Source organism: Pristis pectinata, chromosome 3 (genome assembly GCF_009764475.1).
Source record: "Pristis pectinata isolate sPriPec2 chromosome 3, sPriPec2.1.pri, whole genome shotgun sequence".
NCBI lineage: Eukaryota > Metazoa > Chordata > Chondrichthyes > Rhinopristiformes > Pristidae > Pristis > Pristis pectinata.
This window is the reverse complement of record NC_067407.1, coordinates 35,080,660-35,105,068: the sequence shown is the minus strand read 5'-3', so window position 1 is coordinate 35,105,068 and position 24,409 is coordinate 35,080,660. Positions and strand designations below refer to the sequence as shown.

The 24,409-nt window shown below is 39.1% G+C and overlaps 1 protein-coding gene across 5 annotated transcripts in view; it reads left to right on the top strand.

Annotated features, from left to right (window-relative positions):
* The window catches only part of nfia (nuclear factor I/A), a 617,449-nt gene that overhangs the window by 152,790 nt on the left and 440,250 nt on the right, over positions 1–24,409 (top strand). Inside the window, exon 1 of one of the 5 annotated variants that reach the window (XM_052010738.1) lies at positions 23,643–23,939. The exons of the other annotated variants lie outside the window; for them this stretch is intronic. Coding sequence (XP_051866698.1) covers positions 23,931–23,939 — 9 coding nt within the window. The 5' untranslated portion in view covers positions 23,643–23,930. Of the gene's footprint in view, positions 1–23,642; positions 23,940–24,409 lie in introns of those variants that run through there. 5 annotated transcript variants of the gene reach the window in all.

Here is a 24,409-nt window from a genome sequence, read left to right as displayed (position 1 = left end):
AGATCATTGTAGAAGATTACACTCAAGCATTGTCCCTGGCTGAGTAACAGGTGTGTGTTTCAGTACCGTTTTTTATTGAGTCTTACTCTGGTAAGATTTTCCAACCTATATCATGTTATCAGGATTTGTGCTGAAATTAGTAAAAGGCACTCTTGTTCCCAGGTAGTAACATGCAGTGCTTTGCTAATCACACTTCAGTTGGATGTGGATTGAAAGCAGGTGCTAAAGTCTTAGAACCATATCACCACAAGTGATAACCATCTAAATGATGCAAAAGTATGTGGTTTGCCATCCGGTTCGTTGCCAAGTTTCTTGTGTACATACTACTTTGATTGTTTTCTTTTCAAACTCAGACTTCCGGAAGATAGATTTCTTGAATAAATTACAATCCATTCTAATGCTGCTTGTATACACTATGAATCTTTACAGTAAATGAAGCTTTATAATCTGCTTAGGTGCTCTTTTCCTGTTTCTTTTATATTTGAGTTGCCTTTTGTCCTTTTTATCCTGTTCCTTAACATTTCCCTCACACAATCTTTCCTTCTCCCATTTTTTATTCCCTTTACAACAGTTTTGAAGGGATTATGCAGTACAGATAGACTAGTATGCACAGTAAGATATTTTGAAATTTCAGTTTTAAATCAGCATTTTTTCCTCATCTCCTTTAGTTCTGGTATGCCATTTAAGCTAAGTAATTTAGTTTTGTCCATATTTGCTGTACTTCTCATGGTTCTTAACTGAAATAATGACTGCTTTTGCTTATTTTTTTTAGGCATGAGTCTCTTTTACAATACTAATCAATGCCCCTTCAAAGGCAGCAAACAGAAAATTACACATAAATCTATAAATGCCTGGCTGATTAGACTTATGTAGATTATAATAATTTGTTTTGATTTATAATCAAATGTTATTGGGATGAATTCCAATATTTGTTATTATAAATATGAATGTGAAAAATTTACCTTGGCCTCTCTTACATTTTAGCCATTGCATTAAACTTGATTTCAATTGGCCTATATAATAAAATTTCAGGTGATAAAATCCAAACATTGCCTGCCTGAAGTTAATTCTCACACTGTGCCTTTAAAGTACACATATATTGATCAGATTTCTCCCTCAGGAGCAGGCAGGATAATTCTGAATCCCTCCTTTGCGCTTTGAATGGATCTGTACTACATCTGAGGATATTAGTTCCGTAAGGTCTTATGTTAAAATGTCACAATGTCACTTATTTTTTCTTAGGGGAAGCATTTAGGCAAATACTGATTTGTTCCAGGTTCCATATCCAACTCTTAGGAAGTTTTGAATAAGGAATGTGCTTCATTTGCTACTGTTAAATCTAAATAGGAAATGTAACTATATATCCTTAATGCATATCTTCTTAATTATGGAAGCTAGGTGCATTAACAGCAGCGGTGATGCCAACCAATTCAGACTCTGGTAGGTTACATTAATTTCTGTGGAGGTTGCAGAAGAAATTCACAGTACTTTTTCTTTAAATTCAAGGGTTTTTTTTAATCCCTCACCTCTCTCAGATAAATTGCCAAAGGGGAGTGAGACTGGTTATGCCAGAAGCATGATATTTTAACACAGACAGGATAAAAAACAAACATGGATGTAGGAATCCATAATAGAAGGAAAGAGTATATTCCTTCAAAATAAGAATTGAATTACATCTTCCTTCCTTGGTCTAATTATCACTCTTGTCCCTTATGCAACTTCACCTGAAGATTGCCCTACACCTTAATTTATTGTTTGCAGAGCCACATCCAGTTCAAGGTAATGTTATAATTTTAATATGTCACATTTCCAATTATCACCATTTGCCTTCCAAATGACACACTTCATATTATTAAATTCCCAAGTTACACTTAAAATATAAATCACCAATATAAGCATGCTGATTGCCTTCCTATGTCCCCAGAATCCTTTCAAAATACTTTCTGAAGACATAAATTTCATTGTTTTTTTAAAATTCTTTTTGGTAAGTGAAATTTCTAATATCAAAAAATTGGTATAACCAAATGGAAAAGATAACAAAACTGTAAGAGAAGCTGGAGACTTTTAAAAGTTAGGACTGCTAAACGAATAATGGGAAATAAGGAAATGGCAAAGACGTTGAATAAATATTTTGCATTGGCTTTGACGGTAGGAGCCAAAAGTATCCCTTTGATAGTGGAAACTGGGGTTGGAGGGGTGGTGGAAAGAAAGGGAGAATTTAAAACAATCACATCACTAGAGAGAAAAGGTACGAGGCAATCTAATGGACTAAAAGCAGACTGGTTCCTTGGACCTGCATCTTTGGTGTTAGAATAAGTACCTGCAAAGATGGATGCATTGGTTGTGATCTTCCAAAATTTCCTAGATTCTTGAAAGTTCCAAGTGAATTGGAAAACTGCTAATATAGCATGTTTCTAAAAGAGAGGAGAGAGACAGAAAGCAGGAAATCATAGGCCAATTAGTCTAACATCTGTCACTGGGTTAATGCTGGAATTCATTATTAAGGAAGTGGGAGCAGGACATTTAGAAAATCATAATACAAACAAGCAGAGTGTCAACTTGATTTTATGAAAGGAAAACTGTGTTTGACAAATTTATTAAATTACTATGAGAATATGATGAATAGAGTGGTTAAAGAGGAACTGGTATAAATAGTGCATTTGGATTTCCAGAAGGCATTCGATAGAGTTCCACATAAAAGGTTACAGAATTAAGATAAAAGCACAATGCATTAGGGTAATATATTAGCTAGGATAAAGGATTGTCTAACTAACAGCAAACACTATTGGGTTTATAGATAGTGAGTTACTAGAGGGATTGGTGGTGGGGCCAAAATAACTCACAATCAATATTACTGACAAAATGAAGGGACTAAATATATTATAGCCAGATTTGGTGATGACGGAAAAAGCAAGCTATGATAATGACACCGGACCTCTGCAAAAAGAATCAAATGGATTAAGTGAGTGGGCTAATAATATTTGGTAGGTTGGAGTACGAAGTGGAGATATGTGAGGCCATCCAGATCGGTAAGAAGAACAGAAAAGCAGAGTATGTTTAAATGGAAATAGATTACAGAATGCTATGGTGCAGAGGAATCTGGACTCAGGATGTACACAAATTTAGCTCACCAATGCAATGGCAAAGGGAATGTAAAGGGGATGGAGTGTAAAAACAAGGAAGTCTAGATAGGAGAGAGAACATGGAATATAGCATTTGTAGCGACTCACCGTCCGGTCAGGCGAACCGGCTTGGCAGTCAGGTCATGCGGCGTTGGAGCGACGAGGCCCAAGATGGCGGCGGGCCTCGTCTTTCCCGAGTGACGGGGAGAACCCACGCGTGGGAAAGACTTGATGACGTAGTACTTACGTCATTGCTGGTTGCATTGGGCGGGAACAGTCTCCCTTAAAAGGCCCGCGCAAGGCAGGAAAATAAACCAGTTCTTGTTTGACAATCCATCGACTAGCATCTTGTTTTATTTCGCGGTAGCAGCCGCTACATTGGTAACCCTGACGGTCCAAACAGATTTTGGACCCGCACAATGGACGACAACGCAGCAGCCAACGCAGTGGCCCTCAAGCTGCCTGCCTTTTGGACACTTCAGCCCAGCGTCTGGTTTGACCAGGCCAAAGCGCAATTCCATCTTCGGCAGATCACCTCCGACTCCACGAAGTACTACCATGTGGTTAGCTCTCTGGACCAAGAGACAGCCCCAGGTCGGAGACTTCATCGTCACCTCCGGAGGAAGATAAGTACCCGGCTTTCAAAGACCTTTTGATTCGGACCTTCTGCCTCTCCCGCCATGAGTGCACTGCCTGCCTGCTTCATCTGGACGGCCTGGGGGACAGATCCCCATCCGCCCTAATGAATGAGATGCTGGCATTGGCTGAGGGACACAAGCCATGCCCGATGTTCGAACAGGCCTTCCTCAAACAGCTCCCTGATGACATCCACCTGTTGTTAGCTGACGCCGACTTCAGCAACCCCCGTGAGGTAGCCGCCCGGGCAGATGTCCTGTGGAAGGCCAAACATGAGAGCAGTTTGTCTGTCGGCCAAATCACCAGGCTGCGAGCCCAACGCCCGCCTCGCCCAGTCCCAGCAACCGAGCAGCCACACCCCAGGAACACAGACGATGACACAGGTGACCAGCTGTGTTTCTACTATCAGAGGTGGGGTGCGGAGGCCCGTCAAGGCCACCCACCCTGCAAGTTTCAGGGAAACGCCAGGGCCAGCCGCTGCTGATGGCTACGGCGGCTGCCTGCCGACAGAGCCTCCTATTCGTTCAGGACAAGAAATCTGGACAGCGTTTCCTCGTTGATACTGGAGCAGGGGTCAGTATTTTGCCCCCGACCGGCCGCGACACTCGTAACAGGCCACCAGGTCCTGTACTCAATGCCACCAACGGTACAACGATACGGTCTTTCGGCACCCGTACACTTCAATTACAATTTGGCGGCAGCTGTTTTACCTGGACCTTTACCCTTGCCACCATTGCCCGACCACTCCTAGGAGCCGATTTCCTTCGGATCCACAACCTATCCTTGGGTGTCGACTACACAGCCCTAGCTGACGCACAGCAAGCCGACGATGAGCTGCCCAGCTACAGAACCGCAGTCTCAGGCCTGCAGCTCCGAGATTTCTTGGTTGGTCCAGGTCAGCAGACCCTACTTTGCAACATCGCAACAGGTCAGCCCCGCCCTATAGTCCCTGCAGCCTGGCGGAGACGCGTTTTCGACTCGGTACATGGGTTGGTGCACCCATCCATCAGATCAACTGTCTGACTGGTCGCCAGCAAGTTTGTCTGGCATGGCCTGCGCAAACAGGTCAGTGAGTGGGCCAGGACTTGTCCGCACTGCCAGACATCGAAAATCCAACGACACACCAAAGTCCTGCCACAGCAGTTCGAGCCTACCCGTAGGAGGTTCGACCACATACACGTCGACCTCATGGGCCCTCTGCCGATTTCAAGAGGAGCCCGGTACCTCCTTACCATCGAGGACCGGTTCACGAGGTGGCCAGAGGCAACCCTCCTGACTGACATCACAACTGATTCCTGCGCCCGGGCGCTGCTCACAACTTGGGTCTCACGTTTTGGTGTTCCGGCCCACATCACTTCAGACAGAGGCACCCAATTCACTTCCAGTCTCTGGGCTGCATTAGCGAACCTGCTAGGGACGCAGCTGCACACCACCACGGCCTACCATCCTCAATCAAACGGGTTGGTGGAACGTTTTCACCGCCATCTGAAATCAGCCTTGATGGCCCGCCTGAAGGGTCCTAACTGGGTTGACGAGCTGCCTTGGGTCCTGCTCGGCATACGCACTGCCCCCAAAGAAGACCTCCGCGCTTCGTCAGCTGAGCTTGTGTACGGGGCGCCCCTAGTTGTCCCCGGGGATTTCATACCTGCCCTTCGAGACCAAGGGGAACAACCCCCAACAGTCCTACAAAGACTGCGCGAGAAGCTTGGCAACTTGGCCCTGATTCCCACCTCACGGCATGGTCAAGCCCCATCCTGCCAGCCCAAAGAACTACGAGACTGTAAGTTTGTTTTCATTCGCAGGGGCACACCTCGGGCGCCGTTGCAACGACCATATGAGGGACCGTTCCGAGTCATAAGGAGTAATGGATCCACCTTTATCTTGGATGTTGGAGGCAGGGAACAGGTTTTCACGACGGACCGCCTCAAACTGGCCCATTTAGATCTGCAACAACCGGTCGAGGTTTCAACGCCGCGACGCAGGGGCCGGCCCCCTAAGCAGCGGCTGGCACGGCCTGCGGACCTTGGGGACTGTATCGCTGGTTCTGGGGGGGGTTGTGTAGCGACTCACCGTCTGGTCAGGCAAACCGGCTCGGCAGTCGGGTCGCGCGGTGTCGGAGCGACGAGGCCCAACATGGCGGCGGGCCTTGTCTTTCCCGAGCGACGGGGAGAACCCGCACGTGGGAAGGACTTGATGACATAGTACTTACGTCATTGCCGGTTGCATTGGGCGGGAACAGTCTCCCTTAAAAGGCCCGCGCAAGGCGGGAAAATAAACCAGTTCTTGTTTGACAATCCATCGACTAGCATCTTGTTTTATTTCGCGGTAGCAGCTGCTACACATTCAGCTTTTATCTCTTTATTGAAGGAAGGATATACTTGCATTGGAGGCAATTCAAAGATGATTCACCAGATTATTCCTTGGATGAATGAGTTGTCTTATGAAGAGAGCAGACTGGGCCTATACACAATGGAGTTCAGAAGAATGGCAATCTTAATGAAATATATACAATCCGAGAATGTATGACAAGGTGAACACAGAAAGGATATTTCCCTATGGGGGAATTGTGCATGGTTTCAGAATAAGGGGTTGCCCATTTAAAGTATAGATGATGAGGATTATAATTTCTCTCAAAGGATCATGATTCTTGGGAATTCTCTGACCTAGAGAACCATAGAGGCTAAATCACTGAATACTTTTCAAGGTGATAATCAACAAATTTTAGGACAATAGAGGAGTCAAGGATTATGGGCAAAGGCAGGAATGTGGAGCTGAAACCGACACTACATGATTTTATTGAATGGTGGAGCATGCCCAAGCAGCCGTATGCCCTAATCTTGTCCCTATTTCTTAAGTGCTTATGTCATAAAGAATGTGATTAATCCACTGGATTGTCTTTTGTATACTTTTAATTCTTCATTAAAATTTCTACTTGAAGATCTCAGCTTCTCCCAAATCCCAGGGCTTGCAGTTGATTATTCTTGAGTTCTGCAGTCTGAGCATATGCAGTGCATATAATCTCCAGTTCAGCCAGCCATTCTGAAGAAAATGTTTTCCTTGACTTCCAGCAAGTTTCTGTTCAAAGGTTTTACAACATTATTTGAAAATAACTCACAGGACGTGTTTCTAGAACCTCAATGGGAAAAAAGTTAAACAATTACTTTTTTGGAAAGAATCTGTGTACATGTGAATGGGAAGAATAACCAAAACAAGTTGAAGCCATTAATTTGTGCATGAATTTAATTCCTGAATTGCAACAATGATGACTCTTCAGAAGTTCTTTGGCTGCAAAGTGCTTTGGGATATCCTGTGGTTGTTTATGTGTAAGGCACACATAAGTGCAACTTTCTTTCATTAAACTTTGGAAAGGAAGACAAGATCTGGTAGTGCGAACAATAAGCATGCATTTCTTCAGCTGCTGCTACTTAAATGTAATGTGAAATTGAAGTTGGATTTTATTAATTGTCTTATGGGTATTACTGTGGACTGTTGGAAAAAAACAATGCGAGGGGCACTTCAGAGGCAGGGATTCTATTGTCCAACTGCTATGAGACAATGGGATAAAAAGAAGGGTACAAGTAGAAAACATGGTAGGCAAGCAGCTTCTCTTCTCATTCATACTTGATTTCTGGAAAATAGTTGAATTTTTAAGCAAGCAAAGCCTTGTAGAGAGACAAAAGTAAGAGGAAACGAGGAGTGTATCTGACTAAGGAGAAAAAACCTATTAGTATTTCTGCTCCTCTTGTTGGAGAGGGTGAATAGATGAGGAAGTGGTATAAGGCGACAGGGTTAGGTGTCCAGGGAAGTGAGCCACAAAAGAACAGCAGAGACTACAGTGGCTGAGTGGGTTATTTAAATGGTAGAAGCAAGCATAGGGATGGGAGTGAGATACAGTTGGAAAGAAAAGGGATAATGAGAAGTTGATTAAGTAAGCACTGCATTGAGAATTAACGATTATTTGTTGCCCAAGAGAATGGGAACACAGCCATTGCCAGCTATATTTTCCTCATAATTCTCCAATCTAAAAGTAGTCAATAGCTGTTGGTGGATCCTTCTCTGCTGAGCTTCCTTAAACTTCCCTTCACTTCCCAATCCAAATGAAAGGAAAGGAAAAAATGAAGAGAGAAGAACAATGAAGAGCTATTAGAGGAAAGCAGGAGGGAAAGGAAAAGGAGCAAAAAGACACCAAAGTCAGGTAAAAGTGCAACCATGTTGACACACCTACAGGATACCAACATATAATTTTTATATGACTTATCATTTCCTGGCATCTTCTAATTTTTAATTCCTAAGACAACCTTAGGTTTGGTTTGTAATTAGAGTCTCCCACAGGAATTGTACCTCAATTTGGCATCTTCCAATTTATTAAAGTGCTCCACTAATAGCTGCTGGCTGCAGGGAACATGAGAATAGAAGAAATGGGAGCAGGTGTAGGCCACCAAGCCCTTCAAGCCTGTGCCACCATTCCTTAAGATCATGGCTGATCTTCCACCTCAGCACCTTTTTCCAACATTATCCCCATAACCCTTGATTCCCTTAATGTCCAGAAATTTATCAATTTATCAAAATTTATCAATGAACACAGCTCCCGGGACAGCGAATTCTAGAGGGTCACCACCCTCCGACTGAAGAAGTTTATCCCCATCTTGGTCCTAAATAGCTTCCCCCTTATTCTGAAACAGTGCTCCTGATTCTGGACTCTGCAGTCAGAGGAAACTGTATCTAGCCTGTCAACTTTGAGATTATAGAGAACATGTAATCTAACATCAACTTTACATTTCCACTTTCTATATTATTTCAAATTTTGTTATATGTTCACATGATACAATACTGAGGGTAATATATAAAAATAAAGACACAATTTATGACTTTGAAATCTCCTGTAACAATACTCTTATCTTTAAGACACAAGAGATTCTACAGATTCTGGAATCTGGAGCAACACACACAAAGTGTTGGAGGAACTCAGCATGTCAGGCAGCATCTATGGAGGGAAATAAACAGTCGACGTTTCGGGTTGAGATCCTTCATCAGGACTGGAAAGGAAGAGGGCAGAATAAGAAGGTCGGGGAGGGGGAGGTTGGCAGGTGATAGGTGAGTCCAGGTGAGGGGGGAAGGTAGGTGGGTGGGGGAGGGGGGGATGAGAGGGGGTGATATAAGAAGCTGAGAGGTGATAAGTAGAAAAGGCAAAGGGCTGAAGGAGGAATCTGATGGGAGAGGACAGTAGACCATGGAATAAAGGGAAGGAGGTGGGGAATAGATGAGCAGGTCATGAGGGCAGGGGAGGGGAAAGGGAAGGGGTGAGGGGGCCACAGGAATGAGGCTGCTTACTTCCCTCCATAGATGCTGCCTGACTGCTGAGTTCCTCCAGCATTTTGTGTGTCTTACCTTTAAGATGTGAATTAACCTCTGAAGAAAAAGGTGTAAAACAATCAGCCTTGACATAAAGGAAATACATTTGCCAACATTGACTAGATTAAATGTTGTATTTTGACAGAAATAACAGACAGATTATGATTTTACCTCATCTCCAGGTGCCAAGGGCCTGCATAAGGTGGAGAGGGAGCAAGAAGAGACACAGAACCACTCCCCAATAATCATTTACAAAAAAAATGAGACCGTGGATGGACATGCACAAAAAGAAATTAGAGAGTTCTAATAAAATTGAAAATACACAATGGATGGCTGGACATTGGGGTTTATTGAGGAACTGAGGGACCTTGGTGTACAAGTTCAAGGATCACTGAAGGTGGCAGCACAAATAGATAAGATGATGAAGAAGGCATGCATGATGGTGTTGGTTCCCTGCATGACATCTCTTCTCCTTTTGCAGGCCCTTAGCAACTGGTGAGGAGGCAAAGTCATAATCTATCTTTCTTTTATGTGGTACTTGCCTTCATTAGCCAGGGCATAGAATATAAGCACAGGGGGGTTATGGTGCAACTTTATAAAACATTGGTTATTCCCAACTGGAATACTGTGTACAATTCTAGTTACTACACTGGAGATTGCTTGGAATCTGGAAAGCACTGACTGAGGTGGTGATGGATGCATGTACTCACACAACACTTAAGAAATATCTAGATGAGCTCTTGAATTGTCTATACATAGAAGGCTACAGACCAAGTATTGGCATATATAGATACCTGATGGTCAGCATTGACATGGTGGCCAAAGGATCTGTTCTACACTCTATGACTCTTTGACAGTGAATTAAAATAAGACAAAAAATGCTGGAAGTGTTCTGTAGACCATGCAGCATCTGTGGCTACAGAAACAGAGTTAATGTTTCATTTTGCTGATACCTGTCTTCAGAACGATATTGCTAGGATCAGAAAGAAAATATAAAAGATGCAAATGTTCCGGTAGGACAGCGCAAGTAATGGCATGGACATACGAAGAAAGCCCATTGTGGGAAATTCTATGGCAATAACAGGGCAGCTAAAAGTGAAATCAAGCAAGGGCAGTTCCACTCAAATGGACAAGGTTGAGTGTTGCAGTTAATGGAGTAGACAATTATGCCAAAAGCTTCAGGAAGATCTGCAGGGAGATAATTCAGTACAGTTACAGTCACAGGCGAGGTCATTTGTAAGTTTGGTTAGGACTTCCTTGGTGCTATTCTCAGACCAGAAACCTGCTTGCAGGGGTTTAATTATGGAGTTGCAAGAAAGATGAAGACAGATTTGTGAAGCAACAATAAGATCAAGCAACTTGCAAGGCAAAGCGGAGTTGGAGACCTAACGGTAGAGTGCAAGAATGGAAGGGTCAGATGATTGAAGAGGAAGGGAGATTAAATGTGCCTTCCCAGAGGAAGCCATTTATGGTATCACCAAGCAAGGATCCCAGGAAGTTGAGTGGTCAGCAGTTTTGCAGGAATAGGGTTGAGAACACAATAGGTAGATCTCATGGAGAAGGCAGACAGAAAAATATGAGAGAAACTCGAGAAGAATATGCATTCAAGGCTCGGTATGGACGAATCTTGGCCAAAGACTTAAGGCTAAAACTGCAGATTTCCTTGTGCCTGTATTTACTTCTGTTCATGTTGCAAAGGTGTGAGGTGAATAACTTCATTTTTTCTACTATGAGACAATGTTTTCCTTTCAACGGGTTTTTCCTGAAGAAGCTGCTATTTGATTGCGAGGGTGCACTGCTGAATGTGGACGAGAAAATGTGCATTTTCCATAGATATCTTTCCAAAACCAACAATTTAAAATAAATATCTGGTGATGAATAAGTTAAACAAAACATCAGTTTTCGAATCTGTCATATATTTCCTTTCTCTTGTTTGCATTTATCCCAAACCATATGTCCCATGAGCCTATTTGTTTTCCAGATGGTTTGCACTGTGGCAGAGGTGATTCACAGCAGTGTTAAAAGAGCGCCCCTTACTGTCAACCTTACAACAAACAGAAATGTCACCGGCATGTTTGTCGTATCTTCACCTTAGGCATACTTAGGTGTACAAAAAATGAAAGATCCTTCAGCGTACGTTTGAAGTATGTCATCTCTCTTTCTATTAGATCTTTTTCCCTAGTAACAACTGAATGCCTAGTTTAAGTCTAATTATGCCTCCAACCGCAATATTGAACTATTAATGCCGAACATTTTATTTGGTGTGAAATTGAAAGTAGGCGGTGAAACTGTAGCAATTGTTTTGTTAAAAGTTTCAGATCACCCATGAACGCATAGATCTAGATAACCTAAAAATAATAGCTTCAGTTTAGTATCCAGCCATCACATACAGTTTGTTATTGACGCGCGAATTTAAGGCGCACCAAGCTTGTTGGGCCTTTCAGTTGTGCGTATGGATCAATATTCCAGTTAGTAGTTATGGAAGGGGTCACTTAAAAGAAAAGTTGAATTCACAGTATAACAAGTTAAAATTAATCTATCTAAGCATTATCTACAAGCAGCCCATAAACAATGTGAGGATAAGCGCGGACCTGCGGCACGCCAGGGATTTCTGCGTTTTTAAGAGCATCAGAGTAAACGGCGTTAACTCATTTTCCTTTCATCTGTTATTACTACCTCGTCTAATATGATGAGACTTAAAACAACATATTAGCAAACCTGTTCTTTTACTTTGAGTAATTACACCAAAACTGTTTGCTGGCTTCAAAACATGGAGCCTTGAAACGACAGCGTAACCTCTCGATGCTGTAATGAGCAACAAGTGGGCGCATTAACTGCTGGTGTAATTACTGGTGTTCATTCCTTTCATCACCAAAGAGTAGATGTCGTTTTGAAAAGAATGAGAGAACAGTGTGTTGGGGAAGGAGGGGAATAGACCAGAACTCAGATACAAAGAGTAACACAGCAGCCATTATTGTTTGCCGCGGTAGGCGATCACGAAATATGCATTTAGTTGTTAAAAAATCGAGTTACTTAGCGCTGCAATCACTGATTTGGTTCTAGTACGGTTTAAATAAACATCATTAGAAGCTGAGGTAGAATATTACACAATGGAACCACAATAATCTAAATCTATTTTAGTGATAGGTTTATTCTGGGTAATTATGCTTTAATATATACTATTTAAATGTGAGTTTCCTGATTTGAAACACTCAGTGTTTATTTATCAAGCTCATTTTTCGGCCAAATTCTGCGTTTATTTATGTGAAGTTTGGGTGTAGGTTCTCTGTTTATTTATATAAACGTTGTTCCAACGATTTTTTATTTAATGTTCTTGATTGCCCAGCATCATTCTGCTAGCCCAGTGTCACCAGGTTCCGCCAATTCAACTGTATTATCTAAACATATCATTTTCCAAAATAATAAACCGTACTAATCCTAGAACGATCGCTGAATATTAGCCATTTTGCCTCAGAGTTAGCGAAAATTATTAATTACTCCGTTAGGTACATCGTCTCCCCTTGCGATCCCAAGGTTCCTGCACGCTTATACCTTCGGTGGCCGTTACGAAGTTTCTTCTGGTTTTGTGAGACTTGTTAGTTCTTTTTTCTATCTTTTATATTCATTAGAGCCTAGGGCTTTACCCTAATATTCATAAAGACCCGCGTGCTGGGTAATACACGGATATGGTAGAATTAACTTACTGGTCCGTCAAAATGGGCCGATATTTCTACATGTAATGAAAACGAATTTGTTGTGAATCGGAAAGGTCGCTCTTAAAACAAATATGGAATATGAAGGAAACTGCAAAAGAACGGTTTTCTTGCCATGGCAGGTAACTTTTCTTCTAAAAGTACAGGTGGACAAAGTCGTTGTTTCTGTTGAGTGAGATGCCAGGCTCCAGGGCTAAATTCTTTGTGCACTTCGTTGTTAGCCGTGCCAAGGAAAATTAAACTAAGCTGATGTTTATCTCATCAACAAAATAAACGTGATATGTCCACTCTCGTGGCCTGAAGTCTGAATGCGCTTTACAACCAGTGAATGCGATGTTTGTTGTGGGAAACCGGTCTACAACCTTCCTCCACCCCCCCCCCCTTGTTTCGTAAAAGTGACCCCCTACTATCATTGCTATCTAAAATTATCATGATTACAGTTACCAAGTATTATATAATCAAGTGAATGGAAGGCAAACCAACTTTGATTCATAAATATTGACACTTCATACATAGTTAATTTATCTTTCTCTGCCCCTCACACTTACAGACACATACACTCCTATTAATGCAGATGATTTAAGTTACAGTTAACAGGTGTCAAACTCGTATCTGTCCAGAGTGCTGGTAAGTCCTCAGATTTCCGTCGCACTGACAACAAAGGAAGTCTGTGCGCTTCGCTGCTTTTTAAAAATGTAAGTAGACAATGACAGGAACACTTTCTCAGAACTGGATATTTAAAATAACCCGTCGAAGGAAAATTAAGAAATATTTTACAACGAGGCTTTGCGTTTGGGCTGCATTTGTATTGTGTCAATTGTGAGCAAACTGATGTAGGAGGACTTCCCGTGGAGAAGCTTGATTTTAATGAACTTTGGAGTTAGATCAGATGCTGAACCCCAAATGATACAGATGTATACATGGAGCAGTTTCGTCTTGCTCCACAATACGTGCTCAGGCGAATAGCTAGTTGTGTACTGTCACCCGGCATTCAGACACAATGTCACTTTACAATTTTCCCGGCAAGGTACGTGTGGTAGCAAAGTAGCACTGGAACTCGGTACTCCGATCAGAGCACACCGCTTGTCAAGTCTTAACAGGTCATCTGGAAACGTTCAGACTTATATATAGTTTAATGCCAGAAAATGATACTCCCGCCCTGCCTTCCTTTCATTAAAGAATAGCGTGGAATGGGTCTGTGCTTTGAAGCACAGAGAACATCGTCCTCAGATACTGCTGAGGCCAGCGGTTTCAGTACAACTACTGCCTAAGACAACCACAATATCAGTCGCCGACATAAATTGTCACACTCAGACATAGATTCATTCATAGGGGGTGACATCCACTCATTCATATTCATGTCCACACTTTCACACTTCAAATACACACTTTCATATTATATATCCACTCAAGTGGCAATCAATGATATACACTTTGACAGCCACTTCCATTTACAGACATGCTCAATTTCATAGATTTTGTTTCACGAATCCATTTGTGTGCGTTCCTAAAAATACATCCACTCTCACATATGAGGGCGCGCACGAACGGGAGCGCACACACAAACTCACGCCCCCACCCCCGCCATTGCATATCCAAGTTAACGTTGAAGCTTTCTTTCTCTTTCACAGATGCAGATTGCATTCCCTCTCTCGTACACTCTCAAACACACAGATGCAAGCTTGTATTCCTTCCCTTCGTAGACACAGTCTCCCGTATACACACATAAAGACTGCGTACATCAACACACATCCTACTGACGTATGCCAATTCACTTATGAATACACACGCACACTCACAAACACACTCGCAAACAGAAATATCCTATTCCTCTCCCCCGCCTCCCACCACGCGTTTAATCCTGCGTCCTTCATGTACTGAATGTGAATTTGTCTCTGCCTCTTAGCGGCGCTCTGGCTCTCGAGTTACCAAAGAGTCTGAACCACTTCACCGGTTTTACTTGTCCCCACTGTCTGAAGTTAAATGAGCAAGATCTCATAGACACATATATCTCTACCTGTAAGGTCATCCTCAAAGCCCAGAAATGAGGCAATTAAAATTGAAACAAGGCAAAGGTGATATCTGTTATTATACAACTGACTAACGAATATAAGAGATGATCTCTAATCAATGCCTCCATAAATCCAATCCCAATATTTTACTGTCAATAATTTGCAAAAGAAACAATGCTATTGAATAAACTATTAAAACGCATCAAATGTTTAAAATAAGCGTTCCGTTCTCGTCGAATATAAATTAATTATACAATCCCTCCACTGCAGCAAAATAAAAGACAGAGATTACTAAAAGTTACAATCTGTCAAAATACATTCATAATTTCAAAGAGTGGCAATGCACCCGCCATCCGTACGCCCGATGGAAGGTATTTTAATGAACATGTATCAACAAACTATATCGAATACACACCAGATGTATTTCTAATTTTTAAGAAATTTCTGGACAAGTCTCGTATGTACCAGTATTTGGATCATTACATTATCTCACTTGCCCATACTCCCTCTTTAAAATATACCACATGCATTCGTTGTTTCAGGCAATTTAACATGTGCAATCTGTAAACAGCCACGAACGCGGACAATTCACCCTAATGCCTGTTTAAGATATTTTGCTCCATAATTTAGCCCTACACAATTAAAAAGGCATGTTGTCATATTGCAAGAGTTGCTTGACCTCAGTGCATCTGTGGTGCTATCAAATGTTTTTTTTGGTTTATACTGATTTACTTTTAAATTGGTTGCAGAATATTCCACTAATCAGGCTGAATTGAATTATGCAATATCATTTCAGATATGAAAACATATCAAAAGTTATAACATCTTCACAGAGGTAAAGTCACTAGAATAGCTGATGTGCAATATGTGTGCGTGTGAGGGGTGGCAGATATTAATTATTAATACTGACGCTATTACGTAAATTTAAATCACACGACGTAGGTTTGTATCTGAATATATTCGGGCACAATATGCACAGGTTTTAATTTAGCTTGTAATTTGAGCACTTTTTCAGTCAAAAGTGTGAATAGTGGCATTTAAAAGCTGATGAAATCAGACCATGAACAGCAACGCAACAAATGGCACCAACTGCATTTTACAAAAATAAACTCTAGTAAAAGCATCCTATACCATGTGTTCTGAAACACCTCTAACCTAGACGGCATTTGCATTCCAGTAAAACAGAAGTTTTTTTAAGAAACGTATATACTGTGTTAGATATTTAAAAACAAGTATTGAGAAACAACATTCAAAATTGATCCAACTGTGGAATCAAAATAAAGGAGAAAACACAAAATTGAAGGTGTTTCGAAATTTCCACAGTCTTTAAAGTAAATAATATCAGAATTGGTATTTTCATTTTTTTAATTTAAATAAATATTGTTAAGCATAATTTTCATGAAATTGATGCAGCTGCATTTCAGATTGTCCCATGCAATACAATTTATTCGAGTAAATAAAACTTTACATTAGAATATAACTAAATGTTTTAAAGTTATTCACCTTCAAATGCACGGATTGTAAAGAATGGATTGCAGTTTGGTATTCAGTGCATATAATCTTAGTTGCAATTAGTGATATGACACATTTTGTTTATATTTTCTGCAAGGAAATGTTAAACATGATTTGGGACTAGTGATGACCTGCAACAAGTACTTTCTTTTAATGCTCCCAAAGCAACTAGAAGCTAAATTTAATTTATAATACAGTTAATATTTTAAGAGTTTCAAATAATATTCATTGCAGACTAGTGTAGCTGAACTCTCGTACTGGCTGTTAAAATTATCGTAATAATCGAGAATATATAGGAAAAACAGTGTAAAATTGGATTGTGCAACATTTAAGAAAGAAACTGGATTTTTAAAGTAAACGTTATTACTATAGCTTGAAAGTGCCAATACAATATTAGGTGATTAGCCAAATCAATGACAAAAATTAATAATTTGTGGTTTGATATAATTATTCTCTATCTGTAACTAGTCTGAATCTATTATTTGATTCCATGATATTTAGTTGTGAGTCCAACTAACAATCCTGGTATTTCTTCAATGGCATTACTTAGCAAGACATTGTGGGAATGGTTTCTTATTACCGTATATTACGAATAATACATAGTTTCTCATTTCTTATGCAAAGCCATATTTACATTTAGTTTTTTACTAAATATAGCGAGTAATTTACCTATGAAACGACTATTTATAGAAAAAATGCCTAAAATATTCATCCGTCTTCTAATTCTGCATCCAAGTACTTTGAATCCCCCATGTTCACATTTGTTTTCTTTGAAACCCAGCTGATTATTCAAATCATTTATAACTGTATCGATTCCATTTCTTCCGTAAATAAAATAAACCAAACGAAGCAAATAAATTAAATAAGATGAAACAAATAAAATAAACCAAATTTCAACGGAATGAAAGATTTACTTTGATCCTAATTATAATGCAGACAGGTCGAGGTACATGCGTATCACCTTTTCGATGTTAGCAGTGTACATAATGAAGCTTCGAAGGTGGTAATCACGGTGTAATCTGGTGTGCCAACTTTTCACCTTCAAGCGCTCTGCAGTCGCATTCAAATGTGAAAAGTGTTAGGAAGAATAACGAAAGAATGCAATTGTGTAATTAGAACAATTTCGTGTCTCCCTCAGTTTTAGTGTAAACCTGGGATCAGATAAGTAAATTCGCTTTGGGATGCTTGACGTTATAGGTTATCTTTACTACAAGAAAAATAGCGAAAATTAGCAAAAGAAGCATAGCTAAAATGGATAATTAATACTTACATACACGTATTGCTGGAATAATTAGCAGTATAATACCAATGCTGCCGTAGACCAAAAAATACTGCTCGGAGAATCCTTGTATCACTGTAACCAAATTTACGTTTGATATTGTGACAAAAATAAGAGGAAACTAAGTTTCTAAATTTATAATTCAGTTGTTGATTTTTTTTTGGTTTATTCGCAACTGTTATCAATAAGTAGTTCTTGTGAAATCAGTGCGAGAATGATATTTAGATTACAGTGATATTTACATTAGTTCCAGTATTCTTAAAAACAAGCACCGTTGAACTTTGCAATAATTTTCGTGCAGCTGGAGCACTATTTAGACGTATTATAAACTTGCCAGTGATATTTGTGGGCGTATACATTGAAGACAGAGGTTTCACAAAAAAAAGCTATATTTGACCATTGTCCGAAAACTTAATTTGTTATATATCCTCAATCCTCTACTGTTAAATAAAAACTCGTTACTTCAAAATGCGTTAATGAATGAACAAAAAGCAACACATTTATATTTAAATGTTTTGTCCATTTCTGACATTTGATTTGTTGGAGTTTACTTCTAACAGCTTAAAATGTTTACATATTGAACTTTTTTTGATATTGGTTTTCCACATTCTTTGCACTTTTCCGTTTTTCACAATGACTCAAGATTCAAAGTATTCGTGGTAGCATTCTTGAATTGCTCATCCCGATTTTGGAACAGTCAATCAATTGCTATAACCTTTTTACTATTTACTTTTTACTATTGACAGAATTAAAATTCGTTCCTTCAGCACATTATTCTCGCCTCGTGATCAAAATCGATTCACATTTTGGAGGTGAATAAATATTTTAATCTTCATCGTTACATCCCTCTCTTTTACATCATCTGTTCGTCCTATTTGGAGAATAAATAACTAAAATTTGCTGATCAATTGAATTTTGAGATTGTTTTTCAACCATTATTTTGTCACCCACTTTTGAAAATCTTATATTTAAGCGTGTTTTTTTTCTGAAATATGATGCAGAACTGGAAATAAATAAGTTCGAATGAAATCCGTCAAAAATAAAGACAGCAAAATGTTTTAGAACTAAGTATAGGATTTCCACACAGCACATGTGGTCACGAGTTCCACCGAAAGTTTTAAATGGGTGCTTTTAGGTTTTAAGTTACTCATGAAATGAAAAGAGTATAATATCCGAGTATGTTTAATAATGGGAGTTTCGATTATTATATATTATTAATCATATGCAAATATGGCGATCAATTGCTCAATCTCTAATCATGTATTGTCACTCTTGAACAGTGGTTATAAATATTCAACCTTCCAAATAAACGTCATCTCATTAGTACATAGGAGAATTAATATGAAAACTATAAATTTATGAATGTAATCTTTCACTTAATTAATACAGATCTAAGTATCGAGTCTTCAAAATCCTCTTTGCCTTCAGCTATATATATAATTGCGCTCTATTGTTTTATAAATAACTTATATTCAATTTCGCTGATATATAAGTAGCAAAAGAAGAATCGCACAATTTATTTAAGGCTTGTATATGTTGCTAAAAATTAATTTCCGAATTATAAGAATTAATGAGAAACTTACTTTTAACATTTCCCATTGGATCCTGCTGTTCTATGTTGAAACTGTTGACTATACCAACTCATTCTGAATCTTTACTTTTTAAACGTAATTCACATTTAATTTATATTGACTTCATGAAAAAAGTTCACATTAATGTGGGAACCACTGGTTAATTTCACATGTGCTAAACGGTCCTGAAATAAACAAATATATTTTCTTTCTGGGGCTAATTGTTTATAATTATCTAAACCACGTATACTAAAGTTAGTCGCGAGTAATTAGTGGGATCCATATTACCATTTAACGTATAATTTAAGAATTAAGTAATCATTGAGTTCTTCTGTTTGATATATAATTAACAAAAACACCTTCCGTTATTTATGATCATAGTCTTGTATAAAATCAAAAGCGGTACAATTTCTGCAGGGACTCGCAATGTTGCAAGTAATAGTTCAGGTATATTTTATTTACGTTTAGTTAGTCCAGAATTTCACAAAAAATACTGGTGTCAGTTTTCTACTACCGATCGATAGAGAACATAGAATAAAAATATTGCATCCTTCTTTTGGAGTCATGCGCGCACAAAAATAGTTAACTTTTCAAGTACTCAAAAATAAATTTGCAAATTGTTTGAATCTTGAAAAAATTGAAGTTGCTTAAGTAATAATTTACAGTTAGTCATAAAACAGAAGACCTAAAATTATATTCGGAAGAAATTAAGTCTTATTTTTAAAAAAAAAGTAAAATAAATAATTAATAGAAACAGAAAAATCTGAAGTACAGAATTAAAGTATGACAATGCAGGTGCGTGAGCGAATTCAAGAAACACTAAATTACAAAGGCTCAAAAAGAAACACATCTAAATATTCTTTTGAATTCCATTCTTTTTGGTTCATGTTGAACGTGCGAGGGAATATCAGCAGCATATATTTTGCGCTTTACCATAATTAAGCGGACATTAAAACTTTTTTTATGCTGCGTCATTTGATCTTTTCAAAAGAGTTAACATGAAATGGATAATTTAATCATGAATATGCCCAGACCACTCTACGCAAAACATATAAAAACATGTAACAGCCGCTGAAAAAAACATAAAGCTGAGGAAGTTCTCATGAACTTGCAAAACTTCACACTACATTATAAGCGAAGTATCAGTTTTAAATCCGAAAGGTACACGAAAATCATTGTGTGAAAAGAACCATGAATGCAGAACGCAACTTTAAACATTGCGAGTTCCACTTCAAACCTGAAGAATACTTTTGTCTTTTTCTCTTTTCTGGAAAGTTTTAATTCTTAAAAAATATTTATTAATGTCATGTATTCTAATAATGCCGGTGAGTTTGTGCCGAATTTGCGTACCAGAATGAAAAAAAAGTTGAACTTGTTGGTTAACATTTAAATTAATGGTACAGTCCTTTCATTGATGAATTTACATATATATTCCCTTATTTGTTAGAGTTAATGGCTAAGATTGTAAACAGCTTCATCACTCCTTAGTGTGATCTTATACTTCAGAGCTTAACCGAGAATGAATGGGCATTTGTAAATATGCTTTGGACTCTCAGCTCCATTTCAGCAAGAAATCTCTCGAAGAAACACTTCGCAGAAGTGTCGAAAGAGTGAAATAGAAACAACAGTTTATAAAAACTTTATTTTAAACGTACTTTTTTCTCGCGCTGCTTCAGAGCAGTCCACGTAAAGTCGATATTTCGAGAGAAAAGAAAAATGTTGCGACACGAAAGGCCAAAAAAAATCGCGACTCGGTGGAGCGCACCATTGTGAGTGGGGGTGGGCATTCAACTCTCTCGCAACATTTTCCAAAATCAGTAAATCACCCTTTTTGTTGTTGCTATTAGAGCCCTCTAGTTGTGGTACTGCATGGTGTTAACACGAGATCTGGGATCTTAACGTTAGGCTTTGCAAAGACCGGCGGAATGATGTACAAAGACTTTCTCTTCCGCACTCCCTGTTCTGGAATGTCTTCAGATCAATATCTCCAGCGCCAAATCAATACGGACATCTCCGCAAGTGACATGTATTCATATAATTAGGGGGAAAATGCGATGACTCCTTGTATTAGAATGAATCAATGTTGTATCTTTAAAAAAAATCGGGCAGATTTTGCATTGTGATCACTTTCAGTAAACGTCAGCTCGCTTTGTACGTGCTGTCGCGGCGTCTAGTTTTGTTGAGACTTTATTTTTTCATTTAACGCTGCTTTATTTATAAAGAGCCGGATCAATATCTTATACATTGCGATCACCTCGGCGATAGAGATTATTTAGCTAAAAAGCAGATATCTGATTCATGTCAACGTGACATTGTTGAAACAAGGAGCGGCGATAGCATGAGAACTTTGCCATGATGGTAGTGGTCGTCGATCCACTGTATTTTCCAAAGTTCCTCTGGCTGGTCGCTGGCCGCTACTGCTGTTGATCGAGACTGCAGTGAGTCTGCAGTGGGAACCTTTTTAAAGACAACGGATGGAATATATTCCTGAATGCCGCAACTGTGATTGGATTAATTTGTAATCGCCAACAGGGAAACAATGATACCCTTCGTTTTTGTGAAACTTCTGAAATATAAATAAAAATCTATGGGAATATCGGTAATATTTAAGAGCGACCGCAGCTATGAAAGTAACGTGTCAAATATAATGCTGCAATAGTCTATTTATTTGCGGTGTGTCCAAAATATAATAAGTCCAAAACTTTGTGTCTTTCTGCATTTAATCAATGCACAAACTGAGCTTAGTTACAGTTCGGAATATGATTGGTGCAATGAGGTTTTACATGATGTCTACCTCAACAGATGTGCAATTGAATGAAATATATTTTTCAGTCCCATTATTGTGTATGCTAATAACCTTAGTATATTCAATCTTTCTATTTAAAATAAATTGCAAATAATAAAAAGCTTGCCCATCAATTATTACAATTTTTAAAATTCCGAAGACATCCAAGAGTGTCCTATGGAACGACGTTTTTGTTTTCACATATTTATTACTTGTGTCACACTCTGTTCAACCGCACGATGCATTCAGTTTCCACGCACTTCACACTATAAGTGCACACATTTTATTGGACGAACAACATGGCATATGATATGTACACGTGTCGAAATGACTCATACATTTGTAAGAAAATGACGGGTAAAAAAAATCAGTAAGTGCATTGCCCATCAAGTTTGAAAGATTGAATATGATTATCTTTTAAATGCCTGTTCTCGTCAATTCACGGCCAAGTCACTTCAAAGCCGGAATCTCACAAGTTGTTATAACACAAATAGTTAAATAATATTTATAAAAGCTTCACTGGCATGCGGCGTGTATTGACATAATTAGGACAGAGGCCTAAACAGGTGATGCAAGTTACGACCGCAAATGTCAATTTCATTCAGTAGGTGTGTGACTCCATTATGAAAAGGCGTGAATGTATAATAATCACCGAGTCAACGCGCGTATTTGACTTACGTTGATGATCTAACTTAAAATATAGCTTCAAAATATTTTGATTTTTATGATAGTTTGAGTAATTAAAAATCAGGTATATTCATAAAAAAATCTAAAAGTATTGTCATTAATATGTGCACGGATAACACGCCTGTTTCAGATAATGAATTAAGCATTGGAATGCGAATGTTTACTTCCTCTTAGACATAGTAAAATAAATGACACATTCTGTGAAGCACAATCTTTATTGGATAATGTAATAGAATACACCATGTTGCCAACGTTAAGTTGTTGTTTAATAATTATGCTTCCAATACAACTGTGTTCACTCATAAATTTCAAATGCAGTAAACTCTCGTTCTCTTATCAATGTCGACATATTTTTAAATAAAATGTTACCAGCCTTTTTTCTCCTGTTCTGTACTAATTGTTGCCATTTGAGTACATCAGATCTGATAAACGTTCTTTTTCATAAAAGCTCATTCAAATAGTCTACACAGCTCAGTAATATCTCAGTAATGTTAGCCTCGGCACATTTCTAGGCTAACAGATTGCTTATTTATTTATCTGCAGTGATATACTAAAGTTAAAACCTCCTTAATGCTTCGGTATTATAAGTCTATGAACCATGTCTGTTATAAATGTTAAATAGAAATAGGCCGAGATCTGTTGAACTGTGCACGCAAATTATCGGGTAAACGAAGCATAAGTTACAAAAAAAATCTATTATGTTTTCTTACCTACTTCTGCTATTCAAACAAAAAAATCACAGCAGATTACAAATGCCTTCTATGTATACATATAAAATGAAAGAAGATTCACACCGTGCAGACCAGATCGGTGAAGGAACAGAACGTTGGCCCGGGAATGGAATCCCAGGCCGGACGCTCGCGCGATTTACGTCTCCCGGGATTCTGGACGCCGATTGGTCAAACGTGCGGTCTCCTCCGTGCGTGGTTTCTATGCAAATACTGATGCGGAAATAAACACTAAGGACTGCAAATCGATTGCAACTTCTCAGGGCGCTCCACAAAAGTGCTCTATCGCCATCAACACAGAGCCAGAGAGCTGTGAGCGATCTTGGAACGCTTTCAAAGGGGCTTCTTCTTGGAAAACAAAAACCCTCAGGCATCATTCGCCGACTTTTTTTTGCAGCGGCTTTTGCATGGTTTCGCTTCCGGTTTGCAACGGTTCCCAGTTTATATATTAAAACCAAAATATAATCAACAAAAAGACGACAACAATGAAGCTAAACGTCTGAACAATTTAAAGTTTCTCACGTACTCTTTACATGGCAATGGTACGTGATACATAATGAACTTTATTTCAATTATGATTTTTTAGCGATATTCTAAATTTTAATGCAAAATATTTTAGGGATATTTAAAGTATATTTAATAATGTTTCAGCCTGATATTTTAATGGCAGATGTCTTTTTTTTAATTCACGCCGGTTCCAGTTTGCGTCCATGTAGAATATGTCAATTATTGCGCCAAGATTGGGCTGTCGGAAAGCGCTGAGCTTGGCAATTTTCCCTCGTCGCTGCTTGGTGCAAGAGCAGGCAAAAAAAAACGTTGCGCGCTCGCTGTGTCGAGACGTGTGATTTAGTCTCAAAAACCTTTTTCTTCAAACGGTCAGCCGAGACGTGAACTTGAACCGACATGATAGGCAGATCCTTCTACCAATTGAAATTTCCGTTGGCATCCTCCGCGCTGCGCTGCGCCAATCGGTGCGTTCTAGCTGTAGTTTCCGTTATCAAGTTTGGTTTAT